Raw genomic sequence first — 24690 nt, forward strand, 5'->3', positions numbered from 1 at the left:
ACAGATTTTTCCTAACACACAACATTTAAATGACTAAGTCAACTGTGCAAGCATTTCAAAATATATTTCAGTAGTTGTGAAAGCCCTTTTTTAAAAATATTTGGTGTGATAAAAAAATATATTAATAGGATGAAAACAAATTAGAATACTTAAATAACTTAATTAAATAAAAGAGTTTGTTTTGTACTGCAGAAATGCTGAGCTCACATATTTGAAGGTGCAGTCATGCGAGAATTATGAAAAAAGGCGACTCTGTAAACCATTTGCATAGAATCACACAATTTCAGACCAGTTTAAGAGTCAAGTACGTTACAGCTAGGTCAAGTAGATTATTTAAGTTACTCGACCCGCAGGTCTAGTAACATTGTTATGATTTTTCAAATACTGTCATTGATTAAGTCCGCTGGAGTACGGGGGCAAAAGGACTGGTGGTAGATGACAGGAATAACCTGCTTTCATCCAGCTCAATTTCACACTACTCGCTGAAGGAAGTTATCCATTGTTGTTGATGTTGGGCTATGGCCTATAGGATTCGTTTTCTACTTCCCTATGTTTGACCAAAAGGCACATAGGCATGAAGAATATCACAGAATGACAATAGTGGTGAACGTCAGATGTCAAAAACGTCAACAATACTAATGATGTCACTGGACTAAGGCCAGTAGGACACTCAGGCGATGCAGCGCTTCCAAAAAGGGCAACATGGTGGCACAGAGCAAAAGCAGCTGTAGTAACAGCAGCTATCCACTTACCTCCTCCCCTGGACCTGTTGAAGCTGCCACCTCCACCAACACACAGAGAATCACACAGCAAATCCAAAGATGGAACAGGAAATTGCTGGGACTACACGAAACCGCTGGCATCAGTATTATCAATCCACTGCAGGCCCGATTGGTGACTCTGCTATTTGCTTGACTGGATTAGTTGGCTCCCTAGGGCTATAGTGTTTGGGCTTCTCGAGATTCTTGATTTTGCCAGCAGCCAGAGGCAATTAAGCTGTCAGGCAGAAGCAATCAAAAGAGCCATAATAGAAAGCTGCAGAGACACTGCAGAAAACTACAACTTGATACCACAACAGAACATAACTACTGCACAGACATCCGGCAACAACTGCCACCCACCCCAACCACCCTGCCATATACCTGTGCCTGCTCTTCTCCACAAACAAGGCTGGGTACAGTGACGGTGGTTGGGAGCGGTAGCAACAGCAGGAAAGGTAACAAGCGATAACAACAATGATGCTGATGGCTGTGCTGTAGAACTCAGGGGCCGAATCTGACTACTGCAGGATCCCAGTGGGCTGTAAGAGTCAGAGCTGCACAGCGAGAGCTGACACTACAATGCATTGGCATTAACTGGCGTATACCTGGGTGCGAGGAGTATTCTGTTGCACTCCCTGCACCCCTCCTCCTCTCAGTTTCAGGACTTAATGAAAGACTTGGGGCTCAGAGACAAACCTTAAAAGTCTGCCAGAAACGTCAGCAGTCCTGTTAAAAGCAATCAGCAACCTGACTGCGTCTTCCTCGTCCTCCAGTGACTTCCTTCTGCATGTGTGACGTGTGGGGCAGACGCGAACAAGGCACAACATCGGGGGCCTTTGTCAATTCCCTCCCAGGGTATTTTAAGTCAACTAACTGGATCCCAGAGAAATATCCAGACAAGTAATCTATAAGAACTCAGTCGAAGTAGTCTCCCTTGAGGTTGAGTCCATCCTGGTTGTATTATCTTACCAGATTGGGATGAAGTGGCCAATGATGAAGCATGTCACAATAAGAGCTCACCTCATTCATGTTTTGGAATTGGCCTGAGATTCATTAGGCAGGTTCTAGGGGTGGATATTACGTCTTGGCAATGAGTGATAATGATAAAAGATAAAGTACCATGTGATTCAGTTGCCGCATCATGATGAGTTTGTTATAGTTTACCTGAGGCAGACGTGGGGTTTGCTTTAGCCTCCTTTTCTCCCAAGTCTTATAGAAACCACTTTTTGTCCTTATTCGAGGCATAAATATCTGTAAGAGGTGAAGGCAGGCTCTTTAAGTGCCACCATTACCCTCCACCCTAAGGAAAATAAAGACCGCTGGAGTGCACTAATTATGAACCCATCTCATTATAAATGTGGACTTAAAAATCGTTGCTAAAAGTGTGAATCTGGCTCATGAAAAAAATAATTGCAAAAAATGTGGACCAGGCTGCTGTTCCGGCAACAAACTCTGGACCCTAGCGCTCTTTCCCTGGCAAAAAAAAGTTGATCCTGAGAAATGGAAGAATAGAGTTACCCCACTGTGATGTGCCCTGCTCCCGCTTCCCTTCTTGCTCGCCCTGGAGCCTCTACCCTCGGCTGTATGCCTTTCACCAGCGGTCAAGGGCATTCAGGCATGCAGTAGTGAGAGAAATGCACCACTCTATAAAGATGACGTTCTTCTTCCGCAGTCACACCCTGATACTTCAATTTAGGCCATTATGCCAGTGATTTCCATGTTTCCCCCATATGTCGGGCTCTAGAATTAATTGGACAAAATGTGAGGCCCTCTTCATGTCCAACGTAACCTCTTTTGCTGGCCTCCAGAATTCTAATATGAAATGGGTGCTCAGGAGTTTCGATATACTAAAAAAAAAAAAAAAAAAAAGCAAGTGACTAGGGAGTTTTCAAGAGATGCTTTGTGTTATGACCATTCCCCTTCCCCCCCCTCTGTATTGTTAGGCCCTTGAATTAGATTCCAGTGAGTTTGTAAGTAGGAAGAGCATCCTTTTGATGGCCGCAGTTTTCTATTAAGTTTCAGTGTGACTGCTTTAGAGTTGGGTGGTAACCTCCAATTGGTGTACTGAAGGAGAATTTGCTGGCAAAAGTTTCCTCCATTGTCTCAATAGATTGAGTTGTTGGGTATAGCAGTGGCCATCGTTCCTTTGGGCATTTTCCAACATGCATTTTGTTAGACTGAAACTTGAGTTGGGCGTTTATTTTGAAAGCAAACAATGCTCGGCATTTATTGAAATGGCACTGTCTGCAGCAAATTTGAGTGTTGTAGTAAAATGTATTTCCCAAATTATTTGTTTCACGTTTCTCTTACATCTTTAAGAGAGCAGTTCATTTAAAAAGGTCTTGAAATGAATTGTCAGCCTGTAGATACGTTAATTTAATTCCAGGTAGCTATGGTAAGAATTGTTTGGTGTTTTAGCATTATTTTGCATGAAACATTTCATTTTCCTTGGGAGTGAATAGCTGAACTGCAGCGTCCGTGTTCAGTCAGTTTTTCTTTTTTAAATGTATTCTTTTTTCCACCTAGTGCATGCATAGCTGGATCGAGCACAGGAATGGCTTCAAATGAGCTTCCTAACCTTGAGGAAATCTACACTTCCTTGTGCTCCACCACAATGAAAGACTCGGACATGGATTCTGGGTTGGAAGAAGATGATTCACGGTTGGACTCTATGGTTAAGGATTCCACCATCTTTGTCGCTTTCCAGGGGGACATGAAGGATGAAGATTTTAAATGGAAACTAGAAAGCATTCTAGACAATGTTCCTTTCCTATTACAAATGGGTAAATATGGTTTCTCAGTACATTACTATATTAAAAAATCTGTTATTCATTGTGGGCTAAAGTGAACAAGAATCGAGGAAATGTTTGACAAAATGTAAATAAAACTGTTATTAGAGGTCCATTGTTTGAGTTGTTGAGTTTTAGAAGCAAAAGAACGAAATCATTTTTGGGGGTTCCAGGATGACGAGTATTTCCTCAAATGATCACTGCCATTCAGTTATTGATGAATTAGTGCATTGTAAGCCTCATCGAAGAGATGGTGCTTTTTTTCAATTTATAATGAAATCTAATACATGCAGTAAAGGCCTGGAATACTCACAATAAATGCTTGTCTTTTGAGCTCGAGTGAGCAGGTTAGTTCACAATTCAGACTTCGTTGATTAGGTGAGGTGGATTGGTTTAGGTTGTGCACGCTTATGAATGAACTGACTAGGCCAATAATGGATGCTTAAGAAACCATTGAAAAATTCATTTGTCTGCTCAGCCAGTACTATTGCAGGATTTAACATTAACAGTGGCCTAAAGCTTCTCAGTATTTTACTCCTCATATAGCAGAAAGTTAATATGCATATTTACATATGAAGTTCCCAGTATTGGAAATTAAGCTCAATGCAACTGTGATACTAGGTTGCGCCATGGCCCAATTAAACTAATAGTGCGTTGCTCCATGGCTAGAATAATTGAGATCTTCCTATATTAATGTGTTGAGTCTCTTTTTTCCCAAGGTTTCACACCTATAAATCCATATGTGAAATGAACTGTTTTTCGAAGTTGAATTGTAGGAATCCAGAACTGTATGAATGCTGATGTTGTCAGCACAGTTTGGTGTTCTGTTAAATGCATGTAAATATGACTTTTTTTAAACCTGTATTTTGATATTTGCAGTGCAGTCTGGCTAAAAAGTGGAGATGCGATCCACGCAACTCCTGTCTCCATTAAAACATTTTGGTCTCTAGTTTTCATAAATGTTCAGGAAGGTGGGGTTCCCTGGTGGCGGAGGCGGCAATAGCACTTTCTAAATTTTTCTAAAACATATGTGATCCAGAATGCAGTCTGTTTTGACCTATTTCTCACTATGAAGTGTACTCACCAACACATGTGAAATAATGTTTGTATAAGGAAACGTCTGGCAACTCTGGATGTTAGAAATGCGTCTCTTGTCAGCCTATATAGAGTTTTATTGGACATACTTCATGAAATTATGTTTTTCTGCCCTAGTTTGACATTTGCTGTGCTTTTTGGGTAAGCAAAGATGGTGCAGTTCAGGAAAAATCACACATTTCTAGCTTAGTGCGGGTCTTTAGTTTCCACCCGTGGTTGGCCAGCCCTTTGCTTAGGATGGCTTTTGGTTGTACGCAGTGTGGAGTTGGCTTCAGGGCCTGTGGCCAGCTCCTGTGCACACTCGCCAGTGGGCATCCAAGACCCTGTTGCTAGCTAACCCCCAAGATCTTGCAGTGTCTCAAGGCCCACCTTTCTTTTTTTTTTTCTGTCCGTGGAACTGCAGTACTACTGTAAAATTACATGGGGGCACGCTGAGTACTACGGTACCACTAAGCAGCCAAAAATAATATTTAGAATTTGACACCCTCGCCCCCCTCCCCCCCTCACATGGATCGGGCGTCAGAGTACCCATACCTAGCCCCTTTATTCCTTGTTTCTGTTTGTTTTTCAGGGCACATGAAGTGATCCTAAAACGGTGGCCGTAACATTCTCATTGTGCTGCAGGCAGCCAATCAGATTGTGTATTTTGAGCTCACGATTCCGTGATACTCTCAGTATTATAGCACAGCAAAATATCTATATACTTTGAACCATAATTTCACAAAAACTCTGGATCAAGTTTTAGCTTTCTGCGAAATTTGGTGTAGTTCTTTTCAGCCAATTTGGCCCCAGCGTTGTCTGAAGTTCCTATAGGAAATTTGCGTGGGGAAAACATGTTTTGGGACCAACTCTTTTTCTCAGCTCCTACTTGACAGGTCCCCTCAAAACTTTCAGGGAAGGAGTAGAGATAGATGAACCTTCTTTTTGGGAAAGTTTAATCAAACTGCACCAAAGATATTAGCAAACCAAATATCTATTTCCTGTGAAAACCTGGTCCTAACTTTAACTACACAATGGCACTCGACACTGTGAGTAATATATAATATAAATTCACTGAAAACACCAAAGGGTCCAGGGACGTTATAGTTAGGTTGACATTTTAACCGTATAGAACCATAGAAATTCAGCAGTTATAGTTATACTCATAGTTATACCTCTGTGAAGAAACTATAATTTGTGGCCCAAAGTTACTTTCCGGCACGAGTTACAGTTTCTTCAGATAAGTATAACTATGTATATAACTATATCTGCTGAATTTCTGTGGTTTTGTATGGGTATATCGTCAGCCTAACTATATTGTCCCTGATTCCTTGTTTTTTTTTCAGTGAATTTCTATGATTTTTTTTATGCACACGTTAATGTTTGTGTCAGGTTGTCGCAAAACAATCTGGGCTTGCTTTTACCCAGGATCCGAGGAGGATTCTCAAATCAACAGATCGGCCGGAAAAAAAAAAAAAAAAAAAAAAAAAAGGGCAATTTTGTGCCCATGAGGGATCACTAAGGGACCCCTCCACATGTCTAATGGGGTCAGGATACTGGTATCCTGACTCTTTGTATGTTTTTACACTGTTTTTTTTTTTTTACCACCTCCATAGGCAATGCGAGAAACAAAATGCCAGCTGCAACTTTCCTGTCAGGTTGCGTCCGCTCAATTGGGGCCTTGCTTTTCCTCTGAATCCACAGAGTATCAGATGAGGATCCGCGTCTCTATAGATTCAAATTTGGGTTTCATTTAATAACTAGAAAACTACTCAACTGATTTGCACCTAATAACAAAAAGGCCTCTTTCAGGACCAAGTGCCACCTTTCTGCCAAATTTGGTGTAATTCCGTCCAGTGGTTTTGGCGCTATCACTGTTCAAAATCTCCATGGAAAAATGAATGGGGAAAACCCCCTTTTTCTCGACCCCCGCTTGAAGGATCACCTGAAAACTTTCGGGACTGCAGCTGAAATTACCACTGTTGCTTTTTGGAAACTTCTGTGAAGTTTCATCAAACGGCAACAAAGGTATTAGCAAAACAAAAACACTTTTCTATAGAAACTAGGTCCTAACTATAACTACCTAGTGGCGACCTCCACTAGGGAATATATCTGTATATAAGTCCTGAAATTAAAGAGACATATGTGATGAAATGAGATAAAAACGAATATTTAAGAAACAAAAAATACTTAAACTTAGCTATTCTACACCGAGCCAGCTATAACTTGCACCCCTGCCATGCACTGTTCATGACTCGCGTATTAAATCAGTCATATATTAAATGACATATTTGATGACATCACTGATGGCATCATTGAGTCATTGTGACAGCATCCTGTAGGGTTTGTGAACGTAACAACCAAGTAAAGAACAGGGTCCCTTAATCAATATGGAAAGAGATCACGGGAAATATACCAAAGGTACAGAACGTCTCTCCTAGATCCTACAAAACGGAAAAACTTCTCTAAAAAAAAATAAACAGCCTAAAATATCATAATATAAATGTATTCACATTAATAAAAAATTCCAAACCTCATACCTATATAGAAATTATTCTTATATTCTGATGCAAGCCGATTGAAACTGTAGAGTTGAACTACCCCCGTTTTTCTACGATGAGAGCAGTCAACAGCATGTCGAATGGAGCTGTGACTCTCGTGTTAGTTGGCCACTATAAGAAGTTGCATATGGTACTCTGCCAGTGTGCAGATATTGAGCGACAGAGAAGACCCCAGGTTTCAGTGTGAATCGAATGCCCTGAGTAAGGTGGAGTCAATTAAGTTGGATAAATTTAACTAAACGTGCGTCAGCGAGTTGGATGGTTTATTATCAAATTGGATGAAATATGTATAGGTCTTAAATGATCATATAATTGGTGTATGATATGTGGGATTTGTGTCGCTTTTTTGTCTTAATGTTTGTATTGAAATGTTATGTGACATGTATTTGTGGTCTGTGTCGTCATTGTTTGTGGTTTGGACTTTTCTGTCTTAGTCTTATGTGGTGTTGATCTATGTATATAGGGTTTTTTTTGTACATAAGAATAATTTCTATATAGGTATGAGGTTTGATATTTTTGATTATTGTGAATAAATGTATATGATGATATTTTAGGCTGTTTATTTTTTTAGAGAAGTTTTTCCGTTTTGTAGGATCTAGGAGAGAGACGCTCTGTACCTTAGGGTTTATGAACGTGACACAAGTCAACATGCTACACCTGTGGACAATTTTCTGTCAACAGTCACATGATAATAGACATATCCCTTGACCACATGCTGGACACTCAGCATATTTGTCAAACCATCCACATTTGGTGGTTGTTACCCTATTTGTCCTGGTAATTATCCACTCAGCAAACAAAATTCCTAAATAGACTTTAATGACATCACCACTTTTTAAATCTTTGAACCTTCCTAAAAAGAATTTGTACTCCTTTCACCCAAAGACTTCACAAGATCTGCAGTTTTAAGTCAGGAGGTTGACAGGTGTGCATTTGCTACTGAAAAGACCCCTTTAGCAGGCTCCATGTACAAACGTCTGTGGTTTGGTAAAACACGCTACACACATTCCTGAAATGGCCACAATTGCCTAGAACCTCAGAGCTATGCTTACAACTCCAGTGTGAGATAAACCACCTCTAAATGGGATACCCCTCCCCATCAACATTATTCAGCAGTGTGCAATTCCTCAGAATCCTCAGCAAAGTTATGGAAATAAACATCTACATTTTAAGAATGTCCTCACTACAAAGAACTGGTCTGTAGCACTTAATTACTACTGTTTAACACAATCACACATCCAGATATCCACTAGTGGATAATCTTTTTCAACAGACGCTTTGGCTCTTCTCTCAAATGTTTTGAAGCAGGTTTTGACTTTAAGCACAACCTGTTTTGAAGCAAACATCTGCAACCCACTCCAGGTGCGATCAGCCTTTACCTTGTTTAATATGGAATATTACTTGCTTCCCAAACTTTTAATGATTTGTAAATGTTAGACCATGCAATATTCAACATGCACAATCACATTTGCCCCCAGGGCTAACATTATTTACGTGCTATAAACCCACATGTGTACACTCAGTAGCTCTATGCTGTGAATGATTGTGGTGTTATCCGTTATGTCTTTTGGCATAGTGGTTTGCAACCTTTTGACTTCTGTGGACCCCCCTTTATCATTACTGGCACCCAGGGACCCCCATTGAATCAATATTGCAATCAGGGGACCTAAGTCATTACTAGAAGCTGGGGACCCAGACCTATAACCTGTTGATGATTAGAACTGAAAAATAATTCACAAAAAATACAGACACAAGCATTGCATCAAATACTTAAACAAATGACAACACATTTGTTTTAGTTTGCAAACAAATAAAATAAAAAAAATACATTTAATTTGAAGGTTGAAGATTTCTAAATTCATTTGAAGGCAAAAGTTGTCCATACTATATTCTGTTTGATGCTCCTGCACTGCTCCCACAAATCAATTTGAGGATACTAATTTCATTTTTAGCCTCCAGTTTCAAATTCCTTGACATTTAGAGTGTTTTAAAATATTAAATTTTACATTTAGCCACTTTATTTATGTACATGTTATTAATCTGTTAATATTAGTTAATTTACTAAGCAATCATGGACAACCTAAGGAGGCTTCGTGGACCCCGGACCACAGGCTGGTAACCACTGTTTTAGCATATCAGTGATGTAATATGCAAGGTCCTAAGGAATTCTTGGAAAGGACATACGATATAGATAGCTCAGTAAACTATAAGTGGTGAATTTAAGTGTTTTAAAACATTAGTTTTTATCTCATTTAGACACCGAACATAAATGTCAACAAAAACCTTTTTTTTTCTTTTTCTTTTTTTTTATGGATTTATTGTTTTTGTATCATAAGCTAAGGTCTTATTGCCATACTTTAGTGTAACACCACTTAAACCTTGTTTTTCCCCAGGGAATTCCTGTGTTTTTAATCATAATCAAACTTGAGTGTACATCCAAACACCTCGGGCAATCTACAGCTACCGCCCTTCTAAGCAGAACTTTTGTGCTTGTGCTGCACGAGGTTGCCCTCAGGGCCTGATCTTTGGACAGGCCCTGAAGCCAACACCCCATTGGTGGCCATCTCTCTCCTGCAAACAACCGAAGGGCAAAGGCCATGGACAGAAGGTGGTGTTGGCTCAGTGCCTGGCCTCTGGCAATGCCCTACATCAGACTAATGCCTATAACCCTGCAGTGGGGGATCTTCTAGCCTTAGATTCCTTACCGTAGAGTTATCCCCAGGCATCAGACTGGATTTGGACATTATTTGCGAGCAGTACCCCTGCGCCGGTAGGTGGTGTCGTTCGGCTCCACCTGGAGTCATCCGTGCCAGAAGTGAAGTGCCTTGTGCCTATATAGATGTTGCACCAGTGCACTGATGGTAGTTCTTTTCTTTTTGCACCAATCAGCAGGAATCCAGAGAGAGCTAGCCCCAGTCAGTTTTTGTCTGACCTTTTTTTCAACCTTTTGTCCAAGTCTTTTTGAGAAAATTCTCTCCTCTTGTGGCAGTATGCCATCTAGGATGGCTGGCTTCAAGCCCTGCGGCCCCTGTCACCAACAGTTGTTGGTGACAAACTTGCACCTTGTTTGCCTGTAGTGCCTTGAGTGCGACCACAATGCTAAGACCTGCATCGACTGTCACGGTATGCACCCCAAGGCCTTGAGGGAGTACCCCCCTCAAGCTCCTTGCCGCACTAAGTCCGACGGCGCAACAGTCTCAATCCTGATCAAAAGGAAGGTCCCGGGACCTGGTGGCAGAGCCCAAAATCCTCGTTGCATTCGAAGTAGGCATCGGGTAAGTCCCACAAGCACAAGAAGAGTAAGGAGTTGAACAGGTCTTTGACTTTGCCGCATCCTTTGAAGTCATCTGACGAGACAATGGGGCGTCGTCATTCTCGGTTTGGCTCCACGATTGAGTCTGCGCCAGGGCCGGCTCTGTCTACCCAAATTTCCAGGAGCAACCCCCAACCAATTTCAGGAGTAATATGAGGCCATGCGGCTCATAATTGGTTGGCCCATCTCCACTGGTTCAGGTTGGGCCCCCTCTGGTTCTCAGGGGGCAGTTCTGCCCCATGCTTGAGTCGGGCCCCTTGTACCCACAGACGGATCCTGCCCGGCACCAGAAAGGTCAGGGTAGGACAAACAGTCCTGATGCTGACAGCGCCATTTCCATTCTCATTCCCGACACTGAGTTGAAGAGGCGTTGTCCAATGACAATTCCGGTGCTAACTGGAGCCATGCCTACCAGGCCAGCACCCAAGCCCTATTCTTATGGGCTTGGACTTGGGGAGGATTCGGTGGGATCTTTGGGCCCTGAAAAATACCAGCTCCTAGACCCCCAACAGGGACTAGTGTGAGGAACTGGCAGAAGCCAGTTGACTAGACACCACTCCAGATACTGGCATGGTCTCCCCTCCTACCTTGGCTATGGAGGAGGGAGCCTCATTTGCAATGGTGGTGAGGAGGGCGGCTGAGGTGGTAGACCTTAGCCTACCCTCAGTGACAGTTTAGACTAATGTCTTGACAGAGGTGCTACAGCGGGGCTTGGCCCCCTCAGGACCGCTTCTCTTATTTAATGAAGCCATCACGAAGGTCCTGCTGGGGACTTGTTACAAACCTGTCTCAAGGACTCCTGTGAACAGGACAATTGCCTTACACATGGCAGGGGACCCCAACTTCCTCATGCAGCACCCTACTCCAGAGTGCTTGCTGGTCCAAGCCTCTACCTCTTGTGTAAATCCTGGTGCATTCCCTACCACTCCACCGTTTAGGGAATCCAAAAGCCTGGACACCTTTGGAAAAAAAATATTTCCTTCCACCAGCCTAACACTGCTTTCCATGAACTCTGCTTGCCTTTTGGCCGTTACTCCCATGTGCTGTAGGATTCGGTTGCACAGGTGCTGCTCATGGTCGCAGAGGCAGCCCGGCCCATACTCTCCTAAGCTATTACAGACGGGAGAGATGCAGCAAATTCACAGTCGGATGTGGACTGCATACAACTGACTGGGGCTGAGCAGTTTCTTCATTGGTGGCGGTTCGACTTTTCATCCTTGGCGGGGTCTCCCTTAACTTTTTGCTTATGTTTCCCAGGTTGTTGATGTGTGCTGGACTCTGAGTTTGCTGTTTTTGTTACTCTGGGCACTTTACCACTGCTAACCAGTTCTAAAGTGGAAGTGCTCCTATACAAAATGTGTATGTAATTTGTTTATCCATGATTGCATATTTGATTTACTAGTAAGTCCCTAGTAAAGTGCACTAGATGTGCACAGGGCCTGTAAATCAAATGCTACTAGTGGGCCTGCAGCACTGCTTGTGCCATCCACATAAGTAGCTCTGTAATCATGTTTCAGACCTTCCACTGCAGTGTCTGTCTGTCTGTAGTTTTAACTGTAAATTCAACTTGGCAAGATTACCCACTTGCCAGGCCTAAACCTTCCCTTTTCTTACATGTAAGGCACCCCTAAGGTAGGCCCTATGTAGCCCCAAGGGCTGGGTGCAGTGTATGGTTAAGGTAGGACATATGGTAATATGTTTTATATGTCCTGACTGTGAAATATTGCTAAACCCGTTTTTCACTGTTACAAGGCCTGTCCCTCTCATAGGTTAACAGGGGGGCTACCTTTAAATCTGATTTAAGTTTACACTCCCTTTGGGAGTGGGTGGACATGTGGAGGTTGGGGTCTCTGAGCTCACAATTTAAAAATACATATTTTAGTAAAGTTGATTTTAAGATTGTGTTTTTCAAAATGCCACTTTTAGAAAGTGAGCATGTTCTTGCTTATACTATTTCTGTGACTCTGCCTGTTTGTGGATTTCCTGTCCTGGTCAGTTTGACATTTGGGCTGGTTGCACCTCGCACTAGACAGTGACACAAAGGAAGCTGGGGTGTAGCCTGCATATCCTGATGAGTCAACTGTGCTAGGAGGGAGTGGAGGAGTGGTCACTTACACCTGAAAGGGCTGTGCCTGCCCTCATACAATGTAGTCTCCAACCCCCTGGTGAGTGTCTGGGGTCTGGCCTGGGCAAGGCAACATTTCACAATCAAGAGAGACTTTGCTTTGAAATAGGCCCACTTCAAAGGAAAAAATGGGTATAAGAAGGGCATCCAAAACCACACACTTCAGAACACTTCTGGAAACCAAGAGGATTTCAGCCTGGAGAAGAGCTGAGGAGCTGAGGAAGAAGAGCTGCCCTGCCTGTGACTGTGCTTTGTGGAGCTATCCTGCAGTTGCTGCTTCTGCCAGAGTAAGAGGACAAAGACTGGACTTTGTGTTGCCTTCCTTCTTGTGAAGATCTCCAAGGGCTTGATTTAGAGTTTGCCTCCTGTTGTTTTGAGTCTCAGGTACAGCAAAGACTTCTCTCTGCCAGCACCTGGAGTCTCTGGAGAGACTCCCTCTCTGCCAAGTGGTGCTCATCCAGTTCCTGGGCCCCTGAAAGGAAAAGCTGGCAGCCTAAGAGGAAGAAATCCATGCACAGAACACGTGCAAGGAAAAGATCAACACAACTCTGATCTGCGACTGAAAAATCGACGCGCCTCTGGCTTCTTGGCTGAAAATCAACGCTCGCCTACAACGTAACCCAAAGATCGAGGCCTGGGGCTGGAGAAACAATGCACAGCATCGCTGGCGGAGGCTGGTGAGATAGCAACCCGCGCTGCATGGTTTCCGGATCATCATGTGGCTGGATTTCCAACGCAAACACCGCTGGGCTTGTGAAAACGACTCAAGGCCTGCCCGGTCCAGAGAGTGCTGACCGGGTCAACACATCGCTGTCCTGCTTAGAAGAAACAACATGCCCGACCCGGCGAAAGGAGAAACGACGCAAGGTCTCGCTCGTGAGTGAAATCGACGCATTGGTTATTTTTGACACACCCAAGTTACATTTTCACGCTAACAGCGTTAGTGTGTGTTTAAAATGACATGAAGACTCTCTTTGCATTTTTATTGATAACTTGACTTGTGTATTGTGGATTTTTGTCTTTTTGGTCTTGTTTTGTTTAGCTAAATATTTCCTATTTTTCTAAACCTGTGTTGTCATTTCGTAGTGTTTTCATTAAGTTACTGTGTGTGCAGGTACAAATACTTCACACCTAGCACTCTGAAGTTAAGCCTACTACTCGTGCTAAGCTACCAAGGGGGGTTAGCTGAGGGTGATTCTCTTTTACCCTGACTAGAGTGAGGGTCCTTGCTTGGACAATGGGTAACCTGACTGCCAACCAAAGACCCCCATTTCTAACAGTGGCCTTACGATTTCATACCTGGCTGAGAAAAAATAGCTTTTCGGGGGATGTCCAAGCATTGCTTATGGACATACCCTTTGGTGGCTCCCATGTCCTTGGAGACAAGGGGGACTCAGCACTGGAGCACTTCGAGAATAGGCAGGGAAGGGGAGGCCTTCACTCCCCACATGGAGCCTTTGTGGGCCGGTCATTAGTTAGCGCTCATCCATTACTGACTCACATTGGACTGATGTCCCTTCAGAATCATCTTCCGTGGAAGCATCCAGTGTCTCCCAGTTGTCTACCACTTCCGCCCACATGGTGGCTATCGGTCGGTGCCTCAGTCCCTTCATCTCCTCCCTCCGCAGTGCACTCTCCTCGGCCCTTGCCCAGTGTGTAACGTCTGCTACCCACATATCCATACCTATTTTTCCAGGCCATCGCCACTCTCTGGCGTGCCAGCACCAATGCCAGGTCTGCAAACCTGTTCCCACTTTTTAAATTAAAGGCCTATCAAAAAGGCCCAGTAAACATACTGCCGGGCCATCGTCCAACTGTCTATTTAGGGCAGTGTTGAGCCGGGCAACCACGCCCCCCCAGTACTATCTTAGTGTTGGACATTCCCAAGTCATGTGACATAAGTCTGCATCAGTCAACTGACAACTGGGGCATGCTCCTGTCTTCAGCCTATATAGCCGATTAATTCTGTGTGGGGTGAGGTATGTCCTGTGACCGTAGTTGTAATGTATATACTTCAGTAGTGTATTAGGTGAGATCTTGTGTACAGGGGCTAAAATTTTAGCTCATTCGGAGTCTACCATTTTCCTGCCTATATCAGTCTCCCATTTGAATCGCAGTCCGTCTAGTCGTCGTTCAATCATCCCATTCAGTGCCTTATAGAGCCTTGTGATCAGGTGAGATCCCCCCCACCTCCGGCAACTAGCATAGTCTGGAGTGCCACTATTGTGGGGGCTCTTCTCCGCTGTCCCTTCACAACCTCTTCAAGGCCCTTGCAATAGCCTCATAAATTAAGAATTGGCCAGTATGTAAACCCCTCTGCTCTGCCAAGTCACCAAAGGGTATCAGCATCCGCCCTTGGTAGCAGTCACCCACTGTAGTATTCTCTGCATCTATCCGCGGCTGCGAACACTCAATGTCATCAGTTCTGCGCTGTGGAGTTTCCGAGCTCGCTCTTGCTCAGAGATGCTTTTCATCTATAGTAGAGCACAGCCTCCTGTATGCCTTTCCTATCATACTGCTCCTGATGAGAGTTCTCTATAAGATAAGGAGTGACCAGCCCAAGTCATCCTTGTGGTTCCAGACTGGGCTCGGAGAGTTTGGTATCCCTAGCTGTTGAGCATTGCCATTGGTTCTCTGATCAGTCTGATCTTCTGCCTCAGCAGCAGAGGAGGTCTCTCCACTAGAATCTGGCAACGCTCTGCCTTCATACATGGAGATTAAGCGACAATCGATGACCGCTTTCGACCTTCCGCCCGAATCCTGCAATGTTACCTTAGCAGCCAGGCATCACTCTAACAGGACTTTGAGGCTGACGTTGCGGTAAGTGTGTGGCACTGTGTGCAGAGAAACCAGTTGACCCTCTCTCGACTCCTCTCTTTCAGATCCTCCTCTTTATCCTTTCTCTCGACCAACAGGGTTCTGCTCTGAGCACCTTAAAGGGCTATCTTTCTCCCATCTCAGCCTTTCTGAGGTTGCCAAATCAGCCATATCTCTTCAAATCCCCTATTGTAAGTAGGTTTTAAAAAGGGTTCCAATAAATATTTCCACCTACACTCTTCTTGCCTCAGTGGGACCCTAATCGTGTCCTAACTTTCTGGTAGCGCTTCCTTTGAGCCATTACATATTTGACCTCTCAAGATGGCATTCCTGGTGGTAATAACATCTGCCCAGATGGTCAATGAGCTTCAAACTTTGTCATTCAAGCCTCCATACTTGAACATCTACCCAGACAAGCTGGTTCTATGCACTAGAGCCTCCTTTTTACCGCAAGTCTTCAATCCCTTGCACGTAGGCAAACCCTTCACTCTGCCTACTTTTTACTCGCGCCTTGTATGGTACAGATTTTAGATGCAGGTTCCTTACCAACCTGCCTGTTCTGCGAGCGGATTTCTAGGGACAGGGTTGTTCCCCTTTTAGGGCCCTATTTTTGCACAACAGTGATCAGTACTTTTTAGTGACTCCGTGCTCTTGGTGTGTAAAGTTGTGAAAAGAAGCAGACGTCAGCATGCTGAGGTGGCAAAGTGTACATTGCTTCTGGTGTTTGGCTCCACGTGGCGCTGAATGGCTTCACCTACTAGCTCACAGGGGTACCAGTCGTGATAAATTTCCGGATCCAGTCTTTCACCTGAGGATAATTCTAAGGTAAGGAAACTGCAACTAGATAGTCTACACCAGATAAGGCTTTACTGAAGCTAAGTAACATGTTTGTTAGTACCAAAATCCCAATGGCTTTCAACCTGCATTTTCATCTCCTTTTTTTGGGGAGGGGGGGGTATTGCGATATTCGGGCAGTACCTGCCACATATGCTTCCACCCCTTAGCACTATGCAAGCTTCCTTGGAAGGATCTTGAACAATACAACAATACTACAGAAGGGAAACTTGTACCTCATCGGGAGGGCCCTGCTGGATCTCTCAGGTATACCCTGTTGCCTGCTGCCCGAAATGTTTTCTTTTTTAGGTGTTGCCTGCACAGCGCTTGCGTTCTGGTGAAATCTTTTGTATCTGGGAAAAAAAAAAACACTGCACATACTATCTTCTCCTTCGGCTTTTCTCGGGACCTGGACTAAGAACTTTTTCTGGTTGACGATTGACGATCATTGGCTGGCAGCCAGTGTCCTTCCACTGGTCATGCACTTCTGAGGTACTTCTTTTTTTAATTTCAGCCCAGCACTCTATACCGCTGCGTGTGTTCCGGCCTACTGTTGTTGTTCGTTGCCCAAGCCCTCCCCAGCAACTCTCGCCCATCGCTACCTGCCCCCATCTGACCTCCTGTTACTGTCCACAGCCCCCCCATTTCCCAACCCTGCTTTTTCCCATTGTTTCCTTGCCTCGCTCATAGCCCCCTCCCGCTGTCCGTACTTGTTTAATTTGTCATGAAGTTGATTTTTGTATTCTGCCTTCAATGGCGCAATGAGGAAACGCTGTCTTGTGCTAATAGAACTCTGCACTCTTGCACAGAGGCGAGTACAGCTCGCTAAAGTGTAAGGCACGCTCTTTTAAAGCACCCTCAGCTCTATGCAGGTACAGACTGCCTTCATAACTGTGTGTACTGAGCCTCCCTCTGCAAATAAGTCATCGCCGCTGTTCCTTTTTTTTTTTTTTTTAAACTGTATGCCGCCTACGTCATGTTTGAATTGGTATGTTTGTTTACAAAATGTAAAGAGAATACAAGAGCGGCGTGAGGAACTTCACAATGGTGCTGATCGTTTATGTTAACGGTCACAAGCCACTGTCGGGCTGACCAACTCTTTAAATCTTGCGCCACTTCTATGCATGACACAAGCTAACTATCTGCTATCTTGAGAAGTGGAAAAAAGAAAATGTGGCCGCTATTGGTCTTCATCAAGTGCTGATAAACACACACACTTTAAACTCTCTCCTCCCCTCGCCCTCACCCCAATTGCCTGCCAATAAATAGGAGACCTTGGATTAGCAATGCTTCTCACTAAAATTTGAACTCACAAAAAGAAAAATCAATGAACTCCAAGCAATCAGAGTGCAGAAAAGTTACAAGCCTGTTCAATTATTAATGCATGCTCCAACTGTAAATGTTTTTGTCCACCTTTCTTCAATGCGCTTGAAAACCATTTCAAAATGGCAGGTGCTAAAGGATGAAGCTTGCAGGCAACTGCTGCCTGCTGGATTGCAGGTTTGCGAATTGGTGTGCAACTCGCCTTCTTGGGCTAGTATCATCCAGCAACGTGAATGTAACTGGTGCTCAGTAAAGCGCTCCAATGCCTTTTTGCTATGTAAAACTGTGACCAAGAAAACGACTTTCCCTACCTTTTCATTAACCTTCTTATTTCATCACCATGCACATATGATAGTAACGAAGCCCATCTCCAATCATATCAGAAAAATCTTTATTCGCAGCATTTCGACCACTTAAAAGAATAAATAAACATACCAAATACACATCCATAATAAAACAAAAGCGCTGATTAACAATTTAAAAAGACAAGGATCAGAAGACAGTTCATAAATATAACCAATATCATACAAATTTAAAATATTTAAAGTAGGTTAAAAGTGTTACAGCCCCCTGCCATACTCTTTAAGCAGATACAACAAAACCTCCCTTTCACCCAACCACTACACCACTCTTCCTTATTTCATGATCTTCCATATATAGAACGCCACTAATTGGGAGACCAGAGGGGCATGCAGTTGCTGTAGAAAAAGTTGGGCAGGTCTACACTGCCGAAATTTAAACAGAGGTAAGATCAGATTTCTCTTTGGAGTCTCGTAAAAAGTGCAAAAAAACAAGATGAGCAAATTGGTCTCGGATGACACTCTGTCACATGGACAGGGGCCTAACTCTGAGTGCGAATGACAGCCAACGGGATAACCAACCATGAGGGGGAAGTAATTTATCTGAAATCTGGTAAGGACAAAGCGATGCTGCAGATTTTGTGTTAAAAGGAGGTATGGTTGCAAACCTTTTTGAAAGGATACCCATTTGTAAAAAGACACCATGACCTTGGAGCTATTAGCCCTTGCTCTCATTGCCCCGGTGTGTGCAACAAACGCATCTCTCAGCTTCTCCCTCAGACAGGCACTACAGGAATCTGGCAAGGGAAATAAGATCTGCAAACCCAAATTCTTCAAATGTCTCCCTCCCTCACATACGCAAGCCAGGGGATGTTATCAGTTGCATGCAAATTCAGGCAATCCTCGATAATGAGTCAATTTAGTGGCGTGAACTCCCTCACCCAAAGAGTATGCCAGAGCAATAAGCGGGCTACTTGGATTTTGTCTGTTATATAAGGGACACTCAGCGTTTCTTATACCATAGAGTTAGGACAGCTATGTGGGACTTCTAGAAGTTTTCTGAAAAAGCTATTTTCTACTAGTTGGATAACTTGGATGTCCGCTATGCCCCATATGCCCACCCTATATGTGATAACTGACATGGCTTTAGCCGCATAAAGGGTTAACAGCTCCACAATAGTATTCTCTAACATTGCGCAGCTGTTTGGGATCATGGCTGTCCATGAGTATTTCCTCTCAAATAACGCTCCCAGGTAAGAGAAGGAAGCGGTATCCTTCACTCTTGCACCATTCACACAAGGTGCTGGTTTCCTCTTAGGATGCTTCCCACAAAACATTGTAAAGGTTTTGCCTTCGTTGGCTTGAAGGCCCAGATCCCACATAAAATTTGTATAATCATGGCTCATCCCCTGCAGTGCCCTTCCAGGTCTGGCCATTGAGACTGCATCGTCCACAAAGAGGATAATGGGCAGGGGGCAAGTTCCCACATATGGAGTGTCCTTAGAATTTAAAGTGAGAGCAGCCGCAATCCTATTGGTGTAAAGAGAATAGGAGCAAGAACACACCCCTGCCTGACTCCCCTCTGAATGTTGAAGTCTTTGGTGCATTCCCCATTCTTTCCAAACTTTACACAGGCTGTGGCCTCAGCATAAAGCTGTCTGATAAAATTGATGATACCATCCTCAATACCCGTATCGGACATAATTACCCAAAGTTTGCCATGAATGCTAGCAGCCCGGTTCATTTTTGTGCGACAGTGTATTTACCAATTGACGGGCTCAAATTCAAACACTGGCCATGGTGCCCATCCCTCTTTTAAAACCGTACTGGGTATCTACTAAAACATGATTTGCTCCAGTCTATACAACACTGTTCTTTCCATTACGTTTGCTGTCGCATCCAAGAGGAAAATTGGACTATAATTCTTCGGCTCAGACCTCTCACTCTTTTTGTAGATGGAGACAATAACCAACCTTTTCCAAGTGGCTGTTGGGCCCACCCTTGCAACTGTGTTAAAACATTTGTGGTTAAAGGTTTCCAGAGATCTGGGCACTGCTAAAATTCAGTGGGCAGTCTGTCCACCCCAGGGGTCTTATTGCGGGGCATCTCCCTTAAGGCCTCATGGATTTCACCCTCTGCGATTCGAGCCGCCAGCCGTATACAGGCGTTTCTATCCAATTGAGAGAGCTGATGGTCCCTCAGGAAGGCCTCTCTAAGTTCAGAGAGGGTGGGGGGCCAGCTTTGTATAGTGTGGTGTTATATGTGTTGAATTCTGGGTTCTCTGTCAGCTATGTAGAGCATAGTTGGCCTGAGTCAGAGAGCACATAAGGATCAGGGTGGATCTGGATGTTTGTATCATGCGTGCCAGAAGTGTACCAGCCTTGTCCACTTTGGTGTGTGTGTGTGTGTGTGTGTGTGTGTGTAGGTTGTGAAGTTATAGGCCCATAATTGTTCCAGTGTTTCAGCGTGTTGTATCTTGAGCTCTTGCAATTCCGTCATTTGATTGGGATCATCAGTTGCTTTTTGTTCTAAGTTGCCCATGCTATTTCCTATTGGGCGAGATTGTTTAAGAGCTTGCGCCTGGTCCCCGTAGCCACGTTTATTGACATCCCCCTAATCCCAACTTTGAGAGCCTCACATTCTGTCAGCAGTGATGAGGCTGCACCCTCATTAGTAGAGAAGTAGTCATAAATGGCAGTGCCAATTGTGTTTCTATTAGCTGCATCTTCCAGAAGGGAAGGTTGCATACGCCATATTAGTAAAAAGGTCTCAGCCAAATAGGTCATGTTGGTTAAGAGTCCTGACATATGGGGTGGGGCAAAGGATGCGGTCTGGGCGGGCATGGAGACTGTATGGAGGGGAAAAGCATGTATATTCCTACATCCTTGTGTTGTGTGTTCTCCATATATCCACCAGGTTCCAGTGAGAGATCCAGGTCATGAGAGCGTGACCTTACCTAGTCATGTTCGTCTGGGGGCAGAGGCAGATGGAAGCGATCTTGGTCAGGATCCAGCACAGCATTGAAGTCCCTACCCATGAACCATGGTAGATGTGGCCAGTCTGCCAGCAGTATGTACAGGCACCGTAGAAAAAGGTCCTGCTCAGTGTTAGGGCTGTATATCCTACCCAAGACTACTTGTGTTCCATCTACGTGTCCTAGTGCGAAGGCATATCGACCCAGGGTGTCAATTTTGATCTTTAGTACCTCAAAGAGGACACAGCACGTATCCATATAGCAGCACCCCTGGCAAATCCTGAATATGTTGGGGCAGTTAATTGGTTACTCCATTTTGTTTTTAACTTTACCGCTTCAGGTACGGAGAAGTGTGTTTCCTGTAGAAAATTTCTAGACCTCTGGCGTTCAGTTTTCAGCATCTTATATTGTTTTAATACTGTTGCCATGGTGCTAGCTATGTAGGAGAGTAGTTTTTGGTCTACCCCACCATCCTCTCAGCAGACCACCGGGCTGTAAAAGACAATTGGTGCCACAAAAGATAAACCCCAACTCCAACATTAAACGCTTATTTGAACAAACAGAAGCTTCACATTCTACTTTTCTTCACTGGTAACAATGGTGTGTGCAATTGCTATTGGGGGGACCATAGAAGCCTTAGAGTGAGTGAGCAAAACCAGGTATATTGGCAGGAACGTAGCCTCCCGGTCCTCTCTCCGCACCCCTCGAAAGGCCCATTTAATGTGAGGCTGCTGATTAATGTAGTATAGAAGTGCCAGGAAACCTAGTGCAGGAAGGAAAGACATTAATCTTAGACAGCATTTGGAATAGCTTTTAGTTATGCTATCAACGCCATCTAAATTTCTGGCAGAGAAACAAGAAGGAGGAATGAAAAGCCATCAGGTTTTAGAATAGCAGACCTGGATGCAACCTAATAGTTAGCGACAATGCAGCTTAAAGGACTATTATGCCAAAGTATGGTGCGAGGTGATCTGTTAATTGCAGGTGTTGTCCTGTTGCTGTTATTAAACTGGTGGCTGACTGTGATCTCCCAAGTGCCCGTGTCTGCGCTTTAGTCCCTGTCACGCCATGGGGAGAGTGGAGAGATTGGCACTAATGTTCTCTTTGGCACAGTTACTGGCTGCAGTAGGGGTGAGGATGGGCCTCCACAAACCAGATGGCTACCTCGAGACACGACCGTGTCCAAGCTGGGTGCCACCAGTCAGCCACACATTACGGGTCCACCCCTAGCAGTCACCAATAGGGGTGACACACCCATCAGGGGGCAGTAGAAGCAGGGGAGGGCCGCGCCCAAAGGCATGACTGAGCACCCCAAACACCAGGGGCAATCCCTGACGTCCGCCAAATCACTGGAATGGATCACACTCTTGGTACATGTTATGTGCATTAGGCCACGGCCTAACAAATGGTGGATCCTCCAGGCCCGCAGCCCCCAACCCAGCCGGATCAAGGCTTGTCCTCGTTCTGGTGCACGCCACGGCTGCCGCTTGCAGTCCCCATGCAGTCTGGGCCAGGCACCCCTGTGACTGTCCAGGGAGCCTCGTCACCTGATCACCGCCAGGCGTGGCCTCTTCTGCTCGGGAGCGCCCCCGCATTTCTGGCAGGTGGCCACTGAGCCCACCATCCCCGAAACAGGTAATGACTCCCCGGCGCCTCTTCCTTGACCCTCCGCAGGGTCCTGGTGGGCTCACCTGGGTATCCCAACTCGTGATGTGTGTGGCCCTGCAGGAGGATGGCAGGATAGTGGTGGTCTCACAGGTGAGCTGAGGGAACTCTAGAGAGCTGCGTCTGCCATGTGTGGCATTTGGCCACACCCCCCCTGCTATCACAAGTGTGAAGAGCAATTACAGGCCCATATATCTCCTCCCAGCTGCTGCTCAGTTCTGGAGAAAGTAACTAAACAAAGACTGTCCACTTTTGTGGAGCCCAATTCTATTATCCATGATTCACAGTCAAGTTTCCAGACAAATTATAGTACGGAGAAAGCCCTTTTGGAGGTGGCAGTGTTGGTCAGGGAGAACTTGGACAAGAGCACATCTGTTAGGAGATTCCTCCTTAATTTGTCAGCTGCATTCAACACTTTCCCATGCTATTTTGTTGAACAGTCTTAGCAGGTTCGGCATTATAGGTCAAATCTTTCCTAGAGGGCAGATCCTAACAAGAGTATTTACACCCAAATGTATTACCTCCTAACCATTGGTATGTGGTATTCCACATGGTTCTGCTCTGAGCCTGCTTTTGTTCAGTCTTTCCCCTTTTGCAATTCTTATCAAATCATGGGTTTTTGTCCTGTGTAAGCCACTCACCTAAATTCCAGGCGTTCCAATGAGGCGGTGACAATTTCTCAATCCTGGTGAGAACTAACGTGATTGCGATGAAGAGTACATTGCCCTCTTGCAAGTACTGAAGGGGAAGTTGGTTTTGGCAAGCAAAAAGAGAAAATACCAGCTTCTTCTATGTGAACGGTAGAAACAAATATCTGGATCCTGGGCTGCGTTTCTTGTGGCCATCAGGATTTCGGATTTTTCAAAATACTCGGTTTTTAGGATTCTGGGTTGCAAAAGAATTACTTCATTAATACATTGAACTATTATTAACTATTGTACATTGCATAATGTCAGTTATAGTTGACACATTGTACATACGTTTCTATAAAGCTGAACAAGTCTCTTCCTCCTTTTACAATACTTTCAGAGTCTCTGAAGCAATGTCCAAACTCAAAAACAATCAACTTGACTAAAGGGTTTCTGTGTTTTCTGGCATTATCTCTTGCCAATAATAGTTTTGATAAACATTCTCTATTTCCAATCTCCTAATTCTCAGGGGAGCTCTTGTTACAGGAAATACATCTTTCCTTAATGTCTGTTTAGTGGTAGCTTGGATTCCCACACAAATGCTAAATCACACTAGTTCTTACTGTCATAAATTATTTAAAGACAGAGCTCTGTTTTGTTTCTAAGTGATCAATATTTCTTTACCTTGAAATTAATTTACTAGCTTAAAAATTTCAGAACAACCCAAACTGTTTTTTTTTACCGTTCTTACTTTCTCTCTTTTACAGGAAATACGGGATCGCCGGCAAAAGACTGAAGAAGAGAGATGGGACTCCGCACGAAGGCGATCGGAGGGCGAGGATCACCAGAACGCGTCTGGAGGCTGTCAGGAGGACGAGAAATGCTGGAACACGACTGGAAGCTGGTCGGAGAACGAGGAACACTGGAACTTGACATGAGGCAGGGTGGAAGGCAAGGAGCTTGACTTGCACTGTAACTCGACTGGAGTAGGCTGGAGGACAAGAAACTTGACTTGACTGGAAACAGGTGAGCAGAGCAATAGGTATGAAGCCAAGCAAGGCCTTAGCCACACAAGCCTCCCTAAATAATCAAATGTTCACATGTGACTATTGGTAGTTGATTGCTTGTTAAGGAAATGAGCAATTATCCTCCTGATTGTGGTACATGTCCCTCCTGATTGTGGCACATGTTCACTACAGGCCATATTGTGTGGAGCACATGCTTTGGCTGTTACAGTTGGAGAAGGTGGAAAGGCAGTTGGTTGCTTGTTAAGGAAATTATCACTTATCCTCCTGATTGTGGCACATGTTCAATACAGATCACATTGTGAAGAGCACATGTTTTGGCAGTTACAGTTGGCACAAGGTTAGTAGGTGGGATACAATGTGCATAATCAACAAGCATTGGTTATGATAAATTAGACATTTAACAAGCATTGGTTATTGCAAACTTGATATTCAAGGATGCAATTAATATATACCCAAATAAATCTGAATGTTGCAAGCAACAGCACCTTATTGTAATCG

The 24690-nt window shown here is 44.3% G+C and overlaps 1 protein-coding gene across 6 annotated transcripts in view; it reads left to right on the top strand.

The window, feature by feature from the left end:
- NCOA6 (nuclear receptor coactivator 6) overlaps positions 1–24690 on the top strand; it is a 535183-nt gene that overhangs the window by 77469 nt on the left and 433024 nt on the right. For 5 of the 6 annotated variants that reach the window (XM_069243803.1, XM_069243799.1, XM_069243801.1 and 2 more), the window contains one exon: positions 3288–3544. In XM_069243803.1, the coding sequence (XP_069099904.1) occupies positions 3316–3544 (229 nt within the window). In that variant the 5' untranslated portion in view covers positions 3288–3315. Of the gene's footprint in view, positions 1–3287; positions 3545–24020; positions 24191–24690 lie in introns of those variants that run through there. The other variant, XM_069243804.1, reaches the window with a different exon arrangement.

The sequence above is a fragment of the Pleurodeles waltl genome, chromosome 7, assembly GCF_031143425.1.
Source record: "Pleurodeles waltl isolate 20211129_DDA chromosome 7, aPleWal1.hap1.20221129, whole genome shotgun sequence".
NCBI classification, from domain to species: domain Eukaryota; kingdom Metazoa; phylum Chordata; class Amphibia; order Caudata; family Salamandridae; genus Pleurodeles; species Pleurodeles waltl.